At 40.7% G+C, this 19627-nt stretch overlaps 1 protein-coding gene across 1 annotated transcript in view; it reads left to right on the top strand.

Annotated features, from left to right (window-relative positions):
- Positions 1 to 19627, top strand: part of JAZF1 (JAZF zinc finger 1) — a 160067-nt gene that overhangs the window by 101934 nt on the left and 38506 nt on the right. The window contains exon 2 of the mRNA XM_004377488.2: positions 5080 to 5276. Coding sequence (XP_004377545.2) covers positions 5080 to 5276 — 197 coding nt within the window. The remainder of the gene's footprint in view (positions 1 to 5079; positions 5277 to 19627) is intronic.

Below are 19627 nucleotides of genomic sequence, written 5' to 3'. Positions count from 1 at the left end.
AATAAGGATTGTTTCATGACACTTTTATCAGATATTTACATAAATATCCTCTGGTCCACAATTCCTTATCCTTGAGTCCAGAAATGTTTCATAATTTGTAATTTTTCAGATTTTAGAAAGGTAATACAGTACACATACTGCATATTACATAACAATCCCAGCAGGGCCTGGGGCATTGCCTTGCAGTCAAACACATTAATATTTATGCAGTGAAGCATATGAATATTTACACTAAATGTGATCAAGTGTGTAAATAGCCTTTCAACAGTACCAATCAGTGCTTGTCTTCCAATGAGTTTTAGTGCCAAACTTATTTTTTAAAAACTTTCCAGTTTTCAAGGCTTTGGACATTTCAAAATTGCAGATTATGGACCTATTTATACATAGATGTGTGCCTCAGTCTCAATATGAGATATATTTCTTATAATGGATGGAGGTAAGAAACTTTGAAAAACACTGCACTGTGGTATTGCTGAAATTATTGACTGTTAGAACTAGGAAGGACCATTGGGGTGATATATTCCATATATCCATAAACCAAAGATCCTCAATTTTAACAAATAGAAAAATCAGGGCCAGAAAGGAGAGCGTTGTGACTTGCTAAAGCACAGCTCAGGTCCCTGGACCACACGTCCTCTCCAGAGTCATATAATAACAACCAGCCCACACCACACGTGTCAAGAGTTTGGACTCTGTTCAAGATTCTTCCAAGAGAGACTAAAGTGTTTGGAGTGGTCACCTCCATTTCTGCTTCTCCAGCGCCTGTGGACACCAGGTCATTTCCCCAGCAAGGACACATACACTCATATTTTGGCCATGGGGTCAGGTGGCAGTGGAATCTCTGCCCAGGTTCCAGCAAATACTGTAAATTTCCTGAGTTTGTGGTTTAAACTGGTCTCTCTGGACCAGCAGTTGACATTTTCCCCCTGTGGTGTTATATTCATATTTCCACGTTTAACATGTCAGACTGAATGAACGTTGTGGTCTAAGGATTTAAAAGATTTATAAGGGAGTCTTGAAAATTTACTTTAGGAATATGTACTTCCCCTAGCAATAACAAATACAACTACAAATGACTGTGTTAAAGTAACTTAGGCATTTCTGATTTGTAGGAAGGTTAAAATTAATCTTATGACGGTTTCGGTTTCAGAATGAAAACACTACTTTGCCTGACCGCAGATTTCCAGGCTGTTAGTCAACAGGGAAAGAACTCCAGGTGACTGTTTTTTCTTTAAGAAATAGTCCAGTTTTCTCTGTGTGTAGGGAAACAGTAAAATTGTCTCCCCAGATGATTCTTTGCCATTGGAAATCTGCCCACCTTTTAACAGACAGCTGTATTGATGGAACACTTCTTAAGAACTTTAAGGTTTAGTAAGTCTCAAAAAATAGGTAAAGTTATAATGAATGAGTGGAAGGGGAATAACAGTGCGGGAGAGGGGGAAACTGGCCAGTTGTGACCAGCATTCTCAAGGTATTTGTATGCCCTGTGTGCCTGTGTGTGTTGTCATGCAGAATATGTTGTGTAGTAGTACAGCTAGGTTGCTGTGATTTATGGGTTGTATCTCCAAGTTCAGGCACAGATTGACTAAGATGGCTTGTCTGGTAGGAAGTGGATCCAGAATCAAGGCTAGGGCTGCCTGCCTCCCAGTAAGACTGTAAATCTCTACAGAAGCAGATTATCGTCACATCTTTCTCCCACGGAGCCACTGGTGGTTTCAAACTGCCAGCCTTTCGGTTAGCAGTCGATTTTAAAGCAATCTCTGCCAACTCTGTAGAGCCCTGGTGGCACAGTGGTTAAGAACTGGGCTGCTAACGAAAAGGTAGGCAGCTGGAATCCACCAGCCGCTCCTTGGAAACCCTATGAGGCAGTTCTCCTCTGTCCTATAGGGTCGAAATCAACTCGACAGCAAGGGGTTTGTTTGTTTGTTTCTCAAATCTCCAAGTTCACAATCACCATTCCAAGACAGAAAAGGGAGAGGGAGGGAAGGGTGGGCACAGTGCTTTCTGAATGTGTTTTATGTTTAATGCTTTTACTGTGGGTGCCTCATTCTCCCTTCTAACAGTTGCTCAGAAACTATAAGCCAAAACTAGATCTGTAGCTGACCAAACCCATGGCGAGGTAAAGGTGGAGAAGGGTGGCGTGCCTGTTGTTTTTTGCTGTTGTTTTAGATCTGAGGTGTCGGAGAGCATTTGTTTTACAATAAGAATCATGAGCTATTGATACTTTTTAATCCAAATAAGAGAAGACATGGAACAGCCGCAATTTTGTGCAAGTTTCTGTCTGACTTTGTACGTGCAGCCTCTGGTCTGATTCCCAGCCAGACATTCCACAAACGGAGCTTCCCTATGCATGAGGCACGTACCAGAGCCATAAACTTGCAGCATCTGCTCAAGAATCCTGAAGTTGAGTAAGGCAGACAGAATATGGAGAGGTAACCCTATGAGAATACTTTACATAACAAATAACAGCCTCTGCATTTCTAGCCACATAGTATATATGTGGCCTCCTTGAATCCTCACAGCAGTTCTGTGACGTAGGCACGTGTCACCAGCATGTCTTCTTAGGTCATAAACATTCAGACTCACAAGACACACCAGCCACCTCTGGCACTGGTCTGTTCAGAAGGTTCTAGGATAGAGCCACCGCTTGCCAGAATCCTTGCAGCAGCACACACAGCGGCCAGCTCAGACACAGAGAGGCGAGATATACCTCCGGCAGGGGCGGGAGCTGTTCTGGCATAAGAAGCCTTGAACCCCACAGGTGTCAGTAGCCCCTGTGACACTTCACGGGAATAGTTCTCAGGGTCCCCACAAGGGACAAGCCTAGTATAAAATCACCAAGCTAGGAAAGCGCAAAGCTCTGGCTTCCTGTCGGGAGCATATAGATTGTTCCTAGCTCTCCCCAGTCCAGGTGTGATCTACCCCAAGTAGTGTTGCCTCCTAACATAGCTGACATACGTCTTAGTAGGTTACCAGAGTTAACCAAAGGTCAAATTCTCATGCAGAAGGGGAAAAGATTTCTGTTAATTTTTTTTTTTTTTTAACCTACAGTTATTGGTTTATCAACTTGCCTCAGCTCACCCAGGCTTGTCTGACCATGTTCTTAATTAAAACGCAAGGTGTAAATATTACATTTTACTCCATAGGGTATCTGTATCTATTTTTGTATTTTAAAAACTAATTTGAATTACCTACCATCGAGCATGGAGCCCTGGTGGTGCAGTGGTTTAAGAGCTTGGCTGTTAACGAAAAGGGTAATGGAAACGTTATGGGGCAGTTCTACTCTGTCCTATAGGGTTGCTATGAGTTGGGAATCGACTCGATGGCAATGGGTTTGGTTTTTGGTTTTTGTTTGTTTGTTTGTTTGTTTACCATCAAGAATAATTGGTCTTCCTGGAAGAAGCAGTATATTTATCTTGTGGTTTTGCCCGCTCCCTGGCATACTGCATACCCCAATTTGACAAGCTCAGCACTCTTCCAGTTAGTAGTTCTACTCTGAATAACAAAAGAAAGCATTGGTTCCTTGCTTTTCTCTGAGAGTCCACATTTTGAGTAGAGGTTTATGAGGAGGGAACAAAGAAGTTTTAGGAGGAGTAAAACCAACTTTGTATCTGTAAATAAATGAGTACCTATCTGCCAGGCGCAAGCAATTCTGTTTTGCATTGTAGTTCCTTCTTTTTAAATCATCACCATCTTGTAGCACAAAACCTAAGAACTCAAGGAAAAGCACGTAGCTTTATTACATAAAAAATACAGTTTCTATATCCAGATTGTATTGCAGAAGCCATTCAAGAAATGTGCCATCCATGTTCCAAGTATAAATGTAGAAATTTTAAGACATTGTAACAATATTACTGTTGTTTCATTGAGTGTTTGGTAACTCTAAGCTTTGACTGCATTGGAACTATCTGTGGATTTCCTAAACTTCCTAGTGTAGTGAAGAAAAACATTGAAAAATTTTGTAGGCAGACTGAATGGATTAGATAAAATACCATGTGTAAGTGCAGTGGAGTTGGTTTATGATGAATTGTATGGAAACCATCAAAACACAATTGATGAGGGCACAGAAGGGACTGGGGAGGAATGGTGGGCATGCTTATGTTCTCTTTCTGAGCCTGGGCGGTGGGCACAGGTGGTGGTTTTATTACCCAAACACTTCCATTGACTTTTTATTCGCTACGCTTTCCATTGAAATTTTCAAAAATGGCAACTGACAGTCTGTCTGCCAGTAATACAAAAGGATTTGTCCTCTTTAGGTAAGAGATAACGTGTTATAGATTGTTTTGAACCTCATCTTATATGAATTTATGAAATGCTAGATAACACAATGAGAAGAGGACAAAGTTTGAATGTTACTAACAAAAGAGAAGTGTTGAAAGAGTAACTCTGAACCTTCTACTGCTCTCTTCTCCTCTTCTTGATTCTTCGTGGGCAGATTTGCTCAGTCATTTGGCAGATGTTTACCGCGGTGGGCTTGGCAGTGTGCAAGGAAGGATTGTAGGGCCTGGAGTCTTTTCCTTCAAAATGATGGTTAGGGGAGGCAAGATCTTCAGTCAGCCAAGAAAAGTTTAAAAACTCAAATTACAATATGAGAGCACAGAGTAATAAAAACATAGAGTTTTCATGAGGCCATATATGTTAAGTCACAGCTAGTGGTACGAACAGTAAATACTACCAACCTGCAGAGGATAGAAGTGCTGTCTGTTTAGGACTGGTCGGGAACTTTGAGGATGGGTGGGCTTCTTATGGGCTGAAAGAGAGAGGACCTTCTGAGAGAGGAAATCTTGTAATTAAGGCATCGATGTGGGTACAGGTAAGTTCTTTGTGTATGAATTTTCTAGCAAGGAAAATGTGCGTAGGGAAGAAATAGACCTGCCTTTGAGGAAACTTAAAACTACAAGCTAGAAGATAAACTCATTTTGTAGGAAAAGGGAAGCTGTTGGTTTTTAATACTGAGACTGACCTGTGAACAAGCCCCTTCCTCAGAGTCTGGTATTTATCAAACTCTCAGGTTCACTGGCCCTAAGTCCTCATGCTCTATAAATGGCCCAGGTAACTTACCTTGTATTGTTGCTTCAGATTCATGACAGATGCTGCCCGCCGAGAACAGGAATCCCTGAAAAAGAAGATTCAGCCGAAGCTTTCACTGACCCTGTCCAGTTCGGTGTCTCGAGGGAATGTGTCCACTCCACCACGCCACAGCAGTGGAAGCCTTACTCCCCCCGTGACCCCACCCATCACCCCCTCATCATCATTCCGCAGCAGCACTCCAACAGGTGAGTGACTTGGTCCCTCATGATGAGAAGCAAGTGTGTATGTGAGTGCGCGCACACATGCATGCATACATTTGCGTGTACCTGCTGTACTGGGGGCAGAAGGAGCAGGGACAGATGATGATTCAGACCCACCACTTCTGTGACCCTTTGCTGGCCTCTGTAGAGTATGGTGACTCATTCATCTATTATTAATGCAGGAAAGATTTACAGATTATTGTTAACATGTATGTGATAATGACTTTACAGATAATTTTGAAAGCCCCTACCACTTGTTATGTATGGATGAAGGAATAGTGTCTTCAGTCAGGTGTGTGTGGGTGGGGTAGGTGAAATAAGATTGGCATACGTCAATTAGTGTTGAGGCTGTGTGTTGGGTGTCCACATCGGTTCATTATACCGTTCTGGGTTTGCATTTTTTGAAAATTTACATGATAAAATGATTTTTTTTAAAAAAAATTAGTATGCTTACTATGTACCAGGCACTGTGCAAAGCGCTGAGCTACCAAAAAACCTAACCCGTTGCCCTTGAGTCATTTCTGACTCATAGTGACCCTATAGAACAGAGTAGAACTCTGCCCCATAGGGTTTCCGAGGAGTGGCTGGTGGATTCAGACTGCTGACTTTTTGGTTAGCAGCTGAGCTCTTAACCACTGCACCTCCAGGGCTCCTGTATGCACCCAGCATTCAAGAAATGTTCAGCTCTGTGATCTGGGATTTCAACTAGGAACTTTGGGACAGAATCTAGGGTCATTCTTCTGTAGAGAATAAATTGGTTCATTTGTGTTGGGCATTCATCCTTTTCTTTAGATGGTCCACCATGATTCCCTTGTATTTTATTCTGCAAAGATCTTTGTATAATGTTTATGGTGTAAATCTAAGGAATGAAAAAGGATTCTGTAGTGAGATTGTAGTGTAATTCCGCGATCGCCTTTTCTGGACATTTCTATGGATATTGTCATTAATTTTGGGGCAGTGTCCACCTGGGTGAGTTTTCTACCTGAGGTGATGTGGATTGGCTCACGTCCAACACCAGATAACCGTGACTGCCCCAATTAGTGTACTGGTGCCTTAGAATCCCATGAAAATAAAGACAGTTTAAAAGTGAGAGTTTATTTTCATGTAAGAATGTTTGGAAGAAATGGAATCATTTCCTTTCCTTCAGACATAAAGAAATCTTTCTGACACCTAGCCTATTTTAGCAGTTTCCCACTGAGAGAATTTATGTTGTGGTAAAGATGTATCATTTTCAGTCTGTCAAGATCGTTGGTAAGTTATTTGCTGCTTGAAGAACATTCCATATAAACATAAAAAATTAGCAGGGAAAATGGTTTATTGAACCCCTTACCCTGTAGAGTTTTGATTGTATACGTTTTTCAATGTCGGGAATGTTATTTTACCTGTAGTTCAAGAAATCAGCTTCTCTTGCCTGACGAATGTGGCTTCAGTCACTTTCATTGCCAGATTATAAATAATATTTTATGTTTCCACCTCCTAAATTCACTCTTCCAAGCTCCATATTCAAGCTGTGTTCCTGGTTCAGAATAATAGCCATCTAGTAGCAAAATTCATTTATAAAATAGTCTTCAAAATAGACTGTCTTGACTAAACTGACTTAGAGGTCATCTTCATTTTAGAGTTTCAAGTATTTGTGACGTATTCTTAGAATCAAGATCTGCTTTGCAATTTCTAAGTCCTAGGAAAGTCTTCTGTTCTTTTTCATTTTCTATCCTTTGTTTACTTTTTAATATATAAAAAAGGAAGTATTCACTTAAGGAACACCTAGAACAATTTAAATCATAGATGGGCAAACTTTTTCTGTGAAGGACCAGATAGTAACTACTTAAGGCTTTGCAGGCCATGGAGTCTCTGTTTCAGCCCTGTTCAATGTGCTACAGTAGTGTGAAAATAGCTATAGGCATACCTAAAAGAATGGGCATGGCGTGTTCCATTAAAACTTTATTTACAAAAACAGGTGTCAGGCTGCTTGAGCGTTATGCTCTTTTAAGAACTATTTATATGGGATCAAAGTGACAACAGCAACTCGAGAGATTAGATAGGAACCGTAGGGGGCAGTGAGTTTATGTTAATGGGGAGGAACAACTCAGAAAAGGAGGGTGAGAATGGTTGCACAACTCGAAGAATGTAATCAGTGTCACTAAATAGTATGCATAAAAACTGTTGAACTGATGTTTGTTCTGCTGTGTATATTCTCAACAACGACAATATGAAATTTACATATATAATATATACAAAAAAAAAAAAAAACGGCAGGCTGGATTTGGTCTGTGGGCCACGGTAGGCTGACCGCTGGTTTAAATCTTAAGAGATACGTAATTTAAAGATAAACTTGATTAAACTCTCTGAAAATAAAACATTGAAACAATTCATACCCTTCTTTAAAAGAAAATAATAATCTAAGGTATTGTTATTTGTAATAATAATAATTAATAAGGGAAAGGGAAGTACCATTTGTTGAGTGCTTACTATGTACTTTATGTATGATATTTAATCCTAATACCAGGCCCACTGAGACAGATACTATTGCTCCCATATACAGATAAAGAAATAGAGACTTCATTAGGTTAAATCACTTGCACAAAGCCCCAAGTCTGTCTACTCAGAGAATGTGTCTTTCCAGTGTACTCACACTTTCTACATTAGTTCTTATTATTACGTTAATACCTTTTAAAAACTCTTAATAGACCTTCAACATCTAGCTGCCCAAATAACTTGACAACTCCAAAGTCAAAATACAAAAAGTTGTTAAGGTTCTGAAACTGTAGTTCACCTTCATTTACAGAGACCTCCCCCTTTTACCCCACTCCACCATCCAAAGAACATACCTGACATGAAGGACTTAATAGAACTCAGTTTCGCCAGGGTTTTCTTTAAGGGTGAGCTGGAACCAGCTCCAGAGAGCCAGTTGTTCAATATTCTGGTTTCAAGAAACTGTTGTTATCTTGAAATTGGTCATGGTGGGAGTATTTATACCACTGCAGTTTGCAAATGCTGCGTATCAGGGCTCCCCTCTCCCCTTTACCATCACACCACTCTTTGTCCTTTCATTATTTACCAGATTAATCTTAGTTTGTCATTCAGGGAATCATGTCCTAATTGTGTCTGTGAATAAACCTAAAGCAAAAATTCATTACCAATAGATAAATATGTAATGGCCCTTTCAAACAATGGATCCCTTTGCAGCCATTCACAACAATATATAGGTCACTATGTAATGACATGGAAAGGTTCTCACATTATGTATCATAGAACTGGGTAACAAAACTGTATGTGCAATATGATCCAAATTTTATTTTTTATGCCCCAGAAGTTAACCATGATTACCTTAATTAATGATAGGAAAATGGGTGGCATTTATTTTCTTTCTTTTCTTTACATATTTTTTAAATTTTCTAAAATGAGCCTTCATTGCTTTTGTAATTAAAACAACTGTTAAGTACGTGTGATTAGAAGATACAAACAGAATCACTGGCAAAAAAACAAAAAAGGAGTTAAATGGATATCTTTCTATTAAATTAATTTAATTGATTGATCTTTTTACGGGAGGGGAGAAGGCCATCCTATAGGAACGGACTAGGTTAGCTTTTGCATCCATCATTAGCAAGCAGGTTACCTTGGTTATCAGTGCTTATAGCTAAGAAAGTGAACCTCTGAAACTGACCAACCTGACCCACTGCCATCTGGTTGATTTCAACTCATAGCAACCCTATAGGACAGAATAGAACTGTCCCATAGAGTTTCCAAGGCTGTAGTCTTTACAGAAGCAGAATGCCATATCTTTCTCTCATGGAATGGCTGGTGGGTTCAAGCTGCCGACCTTTTGATTTGCAGCTGAGCACTTTAACCACTGTGCCACGAGGGCTTAACCTCGTAAGCAGTGGTTCTCAATCAGGCTGAACATTGAAATCACCTGGAGAAATTTTTAAACACCGTCTCCCCGGCCTCTACCCCCAGAGACTGAGTTTGTGGGTAGGGCTTGGGCATTGGGAGTTGTCATTCAGTAGCTTCTGTCTCCCATTACCTATTGCCTTCAAGCCTACTCCTACTCAGAGTGACCCCACAGGACAGGGTAGAACTGCCCTATAGGGTTTCCAAGGCTGTAATCTTTGCGGAAACAAACTGCCGTATCTTTCACCCACTGAGCCAATGGTGGGTTCGAACTGCCAGCCTTTCAGTTGGCAGCCGAGCTCTTGACCATTGCGCCACCAGGGCTCCTTGGCTTCCAAGTAGGGATAGGTAACTCTAACCTACAGCCAGAGTTGAGAACCACTGTTTTAAAGTGTGACCCATGTAGGTGTAATATTCGTGTTTTCTTGCTTGGGTTAACATATTTCCACCGTGTCTAGAGAAAGGTTACTGTAGTCCATTTGCTTGGGCTCCAGAGATGAGTCCAGTGGGACTGAACGGATACTCACTCATGTCTTAATGGAGAAGCCATGGAAAGAGTTGGCTGGATTTCTGGTTACAATAGCATCGCATAGTCTCTCCTGGAAAATACTTGTATATGTATTTTGGCTCACTCAGAGGGAAAAAATTCAAGTATTAAACCAGAAAAAGTCACCCAAGGAAATTAAACCATTTTTTCTATTTTCTTATTTAGACTGACTATAACTAATGTGGAGCCCTGGTGGTGTAGTAGTTAAGAGTTCAGCTGCTAGCCAAAAGGTGGACAGTTTGAATCCACCAGCCGCTCCTTAGAAACCCTATGAGGCAGTTCTGCTCTGTCCTATAGGGTCACTATGAGTCAGAACTGACTCGAAGGCAACAGTTTTGTTTTGTTTTGTTTTTGTTTGTTTGTTTTTATAACTAATGTCAAGTCATAGATTTTATCTATTAATGCAAAATTTAAGTTTTTATGTTGTTTTATTTTGCTTCATATTCCTTTGTCTCCTGCTATTTGGCCTTACAGTAGACTCTTAACATTCCATTATGGCTTTTACAATAAACTGTTCAAATTATAAGGATTTTGAAAATTTCAGGAGTTACGAATACACAACAAGTCACTTTAAAAAGTAAAGTTTTTCATTTTTCTCTCAGGGTGGAAATGACAATACAGACTACAGAACTAGTGAATTTTGCTTGACATTTAAGAGCGCCATCTAACGGAGCTGAGGTGAACGCTCCCCCAGGCCTTTATTTTTAGAAAGCAAAATAAACTTAAATAGGCTTAGTAAAGACAAAATCTGAGAAAGAAAAAGATAACTATGGTGGGGTCTAAAAACTAACATAAGCCCCCTACCCCAAAAGAAGAGAATTAAATAGAAGGGGAACCTCAGAGAGAGAAATTCTATCCTGCTTAATGGTGGAAAATACAAAAGGAAAAGTGAAACATTTCAGCCTGACTGATTTTGTGACCTACTTGTAAATTCCTGAGGCAGTGCTTTGGTATTTCTAACAGGCTCTGCTCCAAAGAGTTGAATGTCTGGATGATGTCTGAAAAACATTCCCTAAAATCTTCCTGTTAAGAAAATGGTCTTGATTTATATTTCCCTTTTCACATAAATGCACTCTTGTAGCTGGAAAATGACAAGATATTGCCCCATTCTCTGGCTTGCATTCTATTCAGGGTCACTAATTGAGCCTTTCCAGGCCTGGGTTTGTTTGTTTGCTTGTTTATATCTAAATTTGTTCTGCTCATTGTCCTCTTATCCTCTCTCTTGATTGACTTATAAAACCTCCCTGCTGCTGCCTGATTTTCGTGGCCCACTCTTAAGGGCTAATTCAGCTGCCTCAGCATCTGATATGGCTGCTTATTTTTATTCTCCTCTTACTGCTCAAAGTGTAGGTGGAGTGAGGATGGTGACAAGGAAATCATGTTTCAGTTACTTTTCCACAGATACACAGCTTTCCAAACTAAACATTTTCCTGACTTAAAAAATAATAAAATAAAATCAGTGGTTGATCTATAATACTAATCGGTTATATCCTTAAAGCACTTTATGGTTCACAAAAGCATTCACTAGATGAGATATGGAAACCCTGGTGGTACAGTGCTTCAGAGCTTACGGCTGCTAACCAAAAGGCTGGCAGTTCGAATCCACCAGGGACTCCTTGGAAACCCTGTGGGGCAGTTCTGCTCTGTCCTGTAGGGTCGCTATGATTCGGAGTTGGAATCGACTTGATGGCAACAGGTTAGGTTCAGGTTTAGATGAGATACAGGGCAAGCATGATTAATCCCACTTTAAAGACAAAGAAGTTGAGGCTCATTTGAATAATGACTCACCCAAGTTCAGATGGTTCCCAAGTGGAGTAGTCACAGTTTTCCACAGCACAAGGGTTGGGCATCTTTTCATTGATGATTTTTTGAGCATCTATTTTTGATACAAGGCATTGTGCTAGGGATTGGAGGTACAGGGAAGCAAAAGGCATATAGCCCTTGTGGCTAGGAATTTACATCTGTTAGTCAAAACAGGGTATACACATGTAGGACAGACAGTTAATGAACATGACGTCTATATATACATGGACTCAATTATCAGTATGGATGATTAGGAAGGTAAGATACAGATACACACAGGTCATTATACTGTTTCAGTGTGGTCATAAGCTGCATGTTCACACCTGTAAAATAGCTTAGATAATTATGAGGTAAATACAAGTTGCAAAGGAATTAGAATAAGGTGAGATAAGCTGTAAAGTGATTTGGGGCAAATGATTTTATAGCTCATGAACATTCTGAAATGTAGCTTAGATACGAGCACTGCCCGCACTCATGTTTTCTCTCAAATGTGTACCTCTGGGAGGTGGTGTCAGTTCTGGAGTCTGCAAGATAATATCTCAGGGCTTGTTCATGGCTGTTTGCTTTGGGGCCAGAAAGGCCCACAGAGAAGGAAAAAGCAAACTTGGGAAATCAAGGGTGCTTATTGCTGGGTCAGCCCCCAGTTCCCCTTAACTGACCCCTCCCAAAGCACTGTCTAACCCTGGGTGTCAAAAACACTGTTCCCTTCACAGTCCAGGTGCCAGGAGATCTGCATTAGTTAGCCACCTTAATCAGCCGTGCTTTTGCAAGCTCATGAAAAAGCACTCTGGTTGCCTGCAGAAGAGAATTATCTTAACGTAAACTGCTTTTTTCTGAGCACTTCCATGTCTGCCTAAAACACAGTTAAGTGCTGTCCTGGGATTTTACTTCTGTCTTGTAAATTGAATGTTGGCCCATACACAGCACCCTCAACAAACAGGTGAATACTGGTGCCCCAGAAAGGCGCCTGAGCAAGATGTACACCTTAAACACAGAGGACTCGCACTCATTTGTAAATACACACTGTGATCAATTACCCTGGTAATTGGATTGTCAGTGCTTTAGCTTTTTTTTTCCCTTTATTTTTTAACTGTTTTTTCAAATGTATAAATTATTTTTTTTTAAATAGAAAATATATTTTCTTATTTTCAGTGTTCGTTGAGAAAATCATAGTATCTTTTAAAAAATAACTCTTGGTAATATAGATTCAATTCAAAAGTTCTCTCTTTGCAGCCCTTAAATGTTAGAACCAAGGGTGCTGGTCAGTTCCCTGACTCCCACTTCGGCTGTGACTCTTTAATGTCTGAATCTCCACATCTTTTAAAGCAAGAATTAATTTTTGAAATTTGTTGGGAAAATGGGTAAGTGTAGCCACTGGGTGTGGGTGGTCATTAGGGTGCCTCTCTGCTCTTTCTGTCTGATTTCTTCCATCTGGTTCCCTAGCTCCCCTTGGTCCTCACCATTACGAGGGCCTCATCACCATAATAGGCGCTGAGTTCCTGATCTGAAACCGCTGTGGCCAGATGTGTGTAAGAAATAAGTAGTTTTTTGGATTTTAGAAAAAGAAAAGTGGTCCCTATACCATATAGTGCATAAACACCCCCAGCAGGATCTGGGGCAGCCCCCTGAATAAACACAATATGATGTGTACTATGAAACATCTGCGTATCTGCAGTGAGTGTGGTTAGTAAAGATTGTCAACAGTCTCATTTGTTCAGATCAGGTCTCACACTTTGTCAAACTTAAAAAAAAAAAAAAAAAAAACTTTTGTTTTCAAGCAAGTCTTTGGATTTCAGGCTAAGGTTTTGGGGACTTGGGAGAAGCTCCCCTACCCCCCATAAAAAGTCAGTTTGTGTCTGTCCTATGGATGCCTGAGTGGTGTGTTCTGGAGAGAAGACTAGAAATGCCCAAAATCATTAAAAGTATGAGTGTATGAGCCAGTCAGGATTATCAAGACCTGGGGATAATCTCCATGATGGAGGCGTAAGCAAGGAATTAGTAAACTGTCCTGGATATGTTGACAAAGGGTGTCATGCAAATCTGAGTGTCTGTGTCACCTTCCAAAACTCTGGAAGCTTGGAGGTAAAGTGGTGAGAGCCCTTGGCATCAGACTGATCTGGATTCAAGGGCTCGTTCTACTATTTGGGAAGTATATGGCCTTAAACCTCTCCAAGCCTCAGTTTCCTCATCTGGACATTACAGGCAATGGCTGCCTCACAGGGATGCTGTGAGGGTTAAAGAAATAAGGGGAGGGGAGAATACTCATGTTAGCACCATCTTTACTTAACCTGCCGTTCAGAAAAGACATTGGCTTAGGAAGTGCCTCACCCTGCATTCAAGATGCCCTGCCCTAGTCAGTCAGCTCAGTGTATTCAGGAACTGTTGGCTGTCAGTGGTAGAAATGGCTGATGTTGACAGGTTAGTTAGGGCTTCTTGAAGCAGCTATATTGTATGTTAAAAACAAAGAAAATATTTTTGCTGTTAACTAAATGCTGCTCTTTTGGGCAGACAGTGTTCCACCAACCCCGGCCAGGGCTGCTTATGCATGTCTATTTTTGGTCTGCACTAACCTCAGAGAAGGCTGGTTCCAGGAATGTGCATTACAGGTGGTATTTGCTAATGACCTGTTCTGGGCATGGGCACATTTTCTAGAGAGAGAGGGAATGGAATACACCCCCTCCCAAGTAACTGAAGAAGTCGGAGATTTAGGATGCTTTTGACACATACAGAAGAAATAGATTTTTAAGAGTTCTTCCCACTTCTCTCACTGAGCAAAGTGGCATTATAACCAGAAAGGACTTGATATTGTTTGTTGTTAGGTGCCCTCGTGTTGGTTCTGATTCACAGCAACCCTATTACAACAGAACGAAACACTGCCCGGTCCTGCGCCATCCTCACAATATTGTTATGCTTGAGCCCGTTGGTGCAGCCACTGTGTCAGTCCATCTCATTGAGGGTCTTCCTCTTTTTCACTGACCCTCTACTCTGCCAGGCATAATGTCCTTCTCCAGGGACTGGTCCCTCCTGATAACATGTCCAAAGTATCTGAGATGAAGTCTCACCATCCTCGCTTCTAAGGAGCATTCTGGCTGTACTTCTTCCAAGACAGATTTGTTCGTTCTTCGGGCAGTCCATGGTATGTTCAGTATTCTTCACCAACACCACCATTCAAAGACATTAATTCTTTGATCTTCCTCATTCATTGTCCAGCTTTCACATGTATGTAAGGCGATTGAAAACACCATGGCTTGCGTCAGGCGCACCTTAGTCCTTAAGGTGCCATCTTTGCTTTTTACACTTTAAAGCCTTGTTTTTTGCCAATTCCTTCAGTGCAGTCTGGACTTCCTTCCTTCATTACCATTGGTTCTTGATCGTATGCTACCTCCTGAAATGGCTGAATGTCGACCAGTTCTTTCTGGTACAATGACTCTGTGTATTCCTTCCGCCTTCTTTTGAGGCTTCCCATGTCATTTAATATTTTCCCTGCAGAAACTTTCAATATTAAAACTTGAGGCTTAAATTTTTTCTTTTAGGGTTCTAAAATAGATCTCATCTGAAAACAGAAATGACACTATTTATTATCATTAATATAGAAGCATTTACTATGACGATTTTACAACCAGAGATTATAGAAGTTAAGATTTAGCAGGTTTACAGATTTTTATACCCTGTTTTGTTGTTTTAGTAAAGGTAACAAGAATAACCCTCCTAACTGTTCAAATTTAAAGCCCTAAGAAAATGGAATGTTTGATATTTCTAACACATGCACACACACATTAATGAGCTCGGTCCCCTCTCATGTTGAAGAATGTGCCCACATAGGCCCAGTCACCACCACAGTCGCGGGCAGCCCCTTTGCTCCACCCAGACTGAGGTCTTTTACATTTTAGATGCCCTTGAAGATGTGGAGGAACCAAACATTTTACCATTAAGTTTTATATGCAGGTTATAGGACTGTGATAAAGAGGATCTCAAAGTGTCCAGGGCCAGACGAGTTATGCCTACAGCATTTCTGAAGCTCCCTGCCATCCTTCCTGTGAGGAGTGGAGGACTTCCTCACAGCTGCGCTGAGGGACAAGGGCCAGATGTTATTGTTCCTCCACCTAGATTTGGAGAGCGAGGCCAACAGGGGGAAAGTGGCTTCTTCAGGGCTACAAAACTGAAGTGATGTTGACTTGGCACTTCCACTCCAGGTATTTACACAAGAGGAATGAAAACATATGTCCACATAAGACATGTAGAAGGATGTTCATAGCAGCTTTATTCATGATAGTCCAAACTGTTAAGTAGTCCATCAACAGATAAATGAATAAACAAATTGTGATATACCCATATAAGGGAATACTATTCAGCAATGAAAAGGAACAGAGTACTGATACACAAACAGCATGAATGAATCTCAAAAACAATATGCTGAGTGAAAGAGGCCAGACAACAAAACCCAAAAAAAACCAAACCCACTGCCGTCGAGTTGATTCTGACTTGTAGTGACCCTATAGGACAGAATAGAACTGCCCCATAGGGTTTCCAAGACTGTAGAAGTTAGGGAAACAGACTGCCACATCTTTCTCCTAAGGAGCTGCTGGTGGCTCGAACTGCCAACCTCTCAGTTAGCAGCCAGTTGCTTTAAGCATTGTGCCACCAGGGCCCCCTACCAAAATAACTAAACCATTGCCATTGAATTGGTTCAAACTCATGGTGACCCCATGTGTGACACAATAGAACTGTTCTCTTCAGGGTTTTGATGACTGTAATCTTACAGAAGTAGGTCACCAGGCCTTTCTTCCATGGCACTGCTGGGTGGATTCAAACCACCAACTTTTTGGTTAGTACCTAAGCGCAACCATATTCACTACCCCGGGACCTAAAGAGTACGTATGAAACTCAGAACAGGCAACCCAGTCTGTGGTGATAAAAATCAGAACAGTAGTTGACTCTCAGAGAGGTGGGGATAGACAAGGGAACTTTCTGGGGTGATGGATTTATTGTAGGTCTTGATTGGGGTGTTGGTTACACAAGTGTGTACATTTATCAAACTCATTGAATTATATGTTTAAGATCTGTGCATTTCACTGTATGTAAATTTTACTTCAATTTTTTTTTTTTAAAAATGAAGCGGTGGCCCAGGCAGAAATGAGTAACAGGAGCCCACAACTTCCACTCACTCCTTGAAGTAGCAAATAGCATTTCCTCTACTATAAACAATCCATTTGAGAACAAAAGAAGTAAATACATGCAGTAGTTTGAGTACAGAAATCTCTGGAATTTCCTCTCCATTGAAGAAAAGCAGTAAGCAGAATCCTTTATTTTTAGCTTTCTTAGCTTAGGATCATTAAGGAAGTAGTAATGTGGGCAGATAAAACAATGGCAAGATGGATGGATAGGTGGATGGATGAATGGATGGACAGATGGACGGATGGATGGATGGATGAAGGAAAGACAAAGAAGAGCTAACTGACAAACTCTTGGACTTAAGACACAGTTGAAAATTGGTTAATGATTGGAAATGTTTCTGATAGATCATTAGAGCATTTGGGTCTTCCAATATCCAAAATATTTTGTTTTCCATGAGATAAAGTATGCTTCATTATGCTGAAAATGTCACAGGGAAGAAAACTAAAACTGCCCTGTTTCAGCCCAGGTTGAACACATCCTCTGAAACTTAAATACACCGTTTCTATATGGGCAGTCACTTAATAGCAGCTTATCCCCAGGTTTAATATATGCAGTAACAGAAAGGTGTTAATAATTTATCTTCTAATAGAAATATTTTAACACTCTTTTTTAAATGGTCATGCAAACAGATACAATACCATGCTTAACTGTGTACATTTAGTTATAAACCTAAATTTCATCTCTACTATTACTGTGTTATTGGTTAATCAAACTCAAGAAAAATAATACATCCACTGTTAAGCATTCCCACTAGAAATCTTGAAGGTCTTTGCAGCCATATTTCACCTAGTGCTAGCAACACGGTTAGTGACATGACTTTAGCCCTAGATGGTTGCTGGTTTTTCGAGCACAAGATAAAGTTGTTTTAAAGGGCACACATGAAGACTGTGCAGCTCACACCCCCTCCCCCCACAAAAAAGAATCTTTTTAAGCCAAGGTCCACAGGTCACTCATATGCCAACCCCGTCAGCACACACTTCTCAGTAATTTTCCTTTGGAACCAAGTACCAGAACAGAAATATGACTGCTAAAGAGAGCAGCATTGCCTGGAAAATGGTGTGGATTCTGTTGAAAACACAAACAGACAGACGCTCAGTCCCCCTGTATACCTCTAACGTGAAGGTGATGTAGATTTAGCGCCTGATGAATTCATAGAACACGTAAATGTGTGTTTCCAAAGAACCCTTTTCTTTTTCCCCCCAGTCTAAAGCACAGCACATTAACATCAGAGAAGTCCTTTCATCTCCTTGGGTATCACGGCAGCAAACTTACTTTAATGTCTTTTCCATGTGAGTCTAGTTCTAACAATAAAACGATTCCCAAGCATACCCAGCTGCACAGCATTAAAGAAAGAATCTGCAGAAAAATCAGAAAGCTTTGACTAAGCTAATTTGTTTTTGTTAAAAAGACAATAAAGGTACAGATTCTCACAGCTCCTGTCCAAGGGTTTCTTTCAAACTCCTTGGAAATACACTACAGAGGAAGTAGTATTTGGCATGAAAGGGGAACTTAGGTTGCTGGAACCTGTCTGGAGCTCGTTGTGTCCTTCCACCACCTTGCTAACCAAACTTGCATCCTAGTTGGAAGCTAGACACTGTTTTAATTGATCTTCATTAAACCAGCAACAAGTTGGGTTCATCTTATCAGATCATAGATGTGTTTTATACCCACTGGGCTGGATACAGAGCCCTGGTGGCACAGTGGTTAAGAGCTCGGCTGCTAACCAAAAGGTCAGCAGTTTGAACCCACCAGCTGCTCCTTGGAAACCCTATGGGGCAGTTCTACTCTGTCCAATAGGGTCACTATGAGTCAGAATCAACTCGACGGCAATGGGTTTGGTTTTTTGGGCTGAATATATAATTTTTTTAAAAAAAAACTAGCCAATTCAGGCTCTATTTGATATGGAACCATATATATAAAATCACCCATCAGAAACTAAAGTTGGTGGGGGGACAACTGTATGAATTTGACATCTGATGTCATAATGTGCTATGTTTTCTATGTTGTTGTCGCATGCCATCCAGTCAATCCCAACTCACAGCCACCCTATATGACAGAATAGAACTGACCCATATAGGGTTTTCCAGGATGTAATCTTTACCAGAGCAGATTGCCAGGTCTTTTCTCCTGAGGAGCCGCTGGTGGATTCAAATCGCTGGCCTTATAGGTTAGCAGCCAGCCAAGCACTGAATCACTGCACCACCAGGGTTCCTTGTTTTCTATCCAGGTACCCAAGTATTAAAACCGGTTGCCATCAAGATACTTCTGGCTCATGATAACCCCATGTGTGTCGTACTAGAACTGTACTCCATTGGGTTTTCAATGGCTGTTTTTTCAGAAGTAGATTGCCAGGCCTTTCTTTCAAGGCACCTCCAGGTGGACTCGAACCTCCAACCTTTTAGTTAGCAGCCAAGCAGATTAACCAGTTGCACCACCCAGGGACTCCACCCAAATATCAAGTATTATTTAAAAAAGAAAAAAGTTAAGTCAAAAAGGCAGGCAAGTTATCCCAGGTGGTTACAGGCCCAAGGATAAGCCACTCTCAGAGAAATTGCTCTCTTTTTGTCAAAATAATTTTGAATAAAGTAGCTAGACAGCAGCTGCCATTGTCTATCAGCTAAGACATCTCTTCACAGTGTGGGTCTGGGTAAATTTTTATTTTTCAAATAAATATTGCATTTTTCAAAATTACCGTGTTTTTCAAATAGTAAGAAAAAATAAAAATAAAGCAGACTTCTCCTATAGCAGATAGTGAAAATGGTGCTTTCTGTGTGATAATATTTTGAGCTATGATATGCTGTAACTGTATAATTGAAATTCTAGTCAGAATGTTTGAGTTGAAATTGGTTGCATAGAATCATAAATTCAAGGGTGGAAAGGCCCTCCGAACCCATATTTTTCTGTTGGCTTGTCCTTGGGG

This window comes from Trichechus manatus, unplaced genomic scaffold (genome assembly GCF_000243295.1).
Source record: "Trichechus manatus latirostris isolate Lorelei unplaced genomic scaffold, TriManLat1.0 scaffold00050, whole genome shotgun sequence".
NCBI lineage: Eukaryota > Metazoa > Chordata > Mammalia > Sirenia > Trichechidae > Trichechus > Trichechus manatus.
This window is presented reverse-complemented; position numbering and strand designations above follow the sequence as displayed.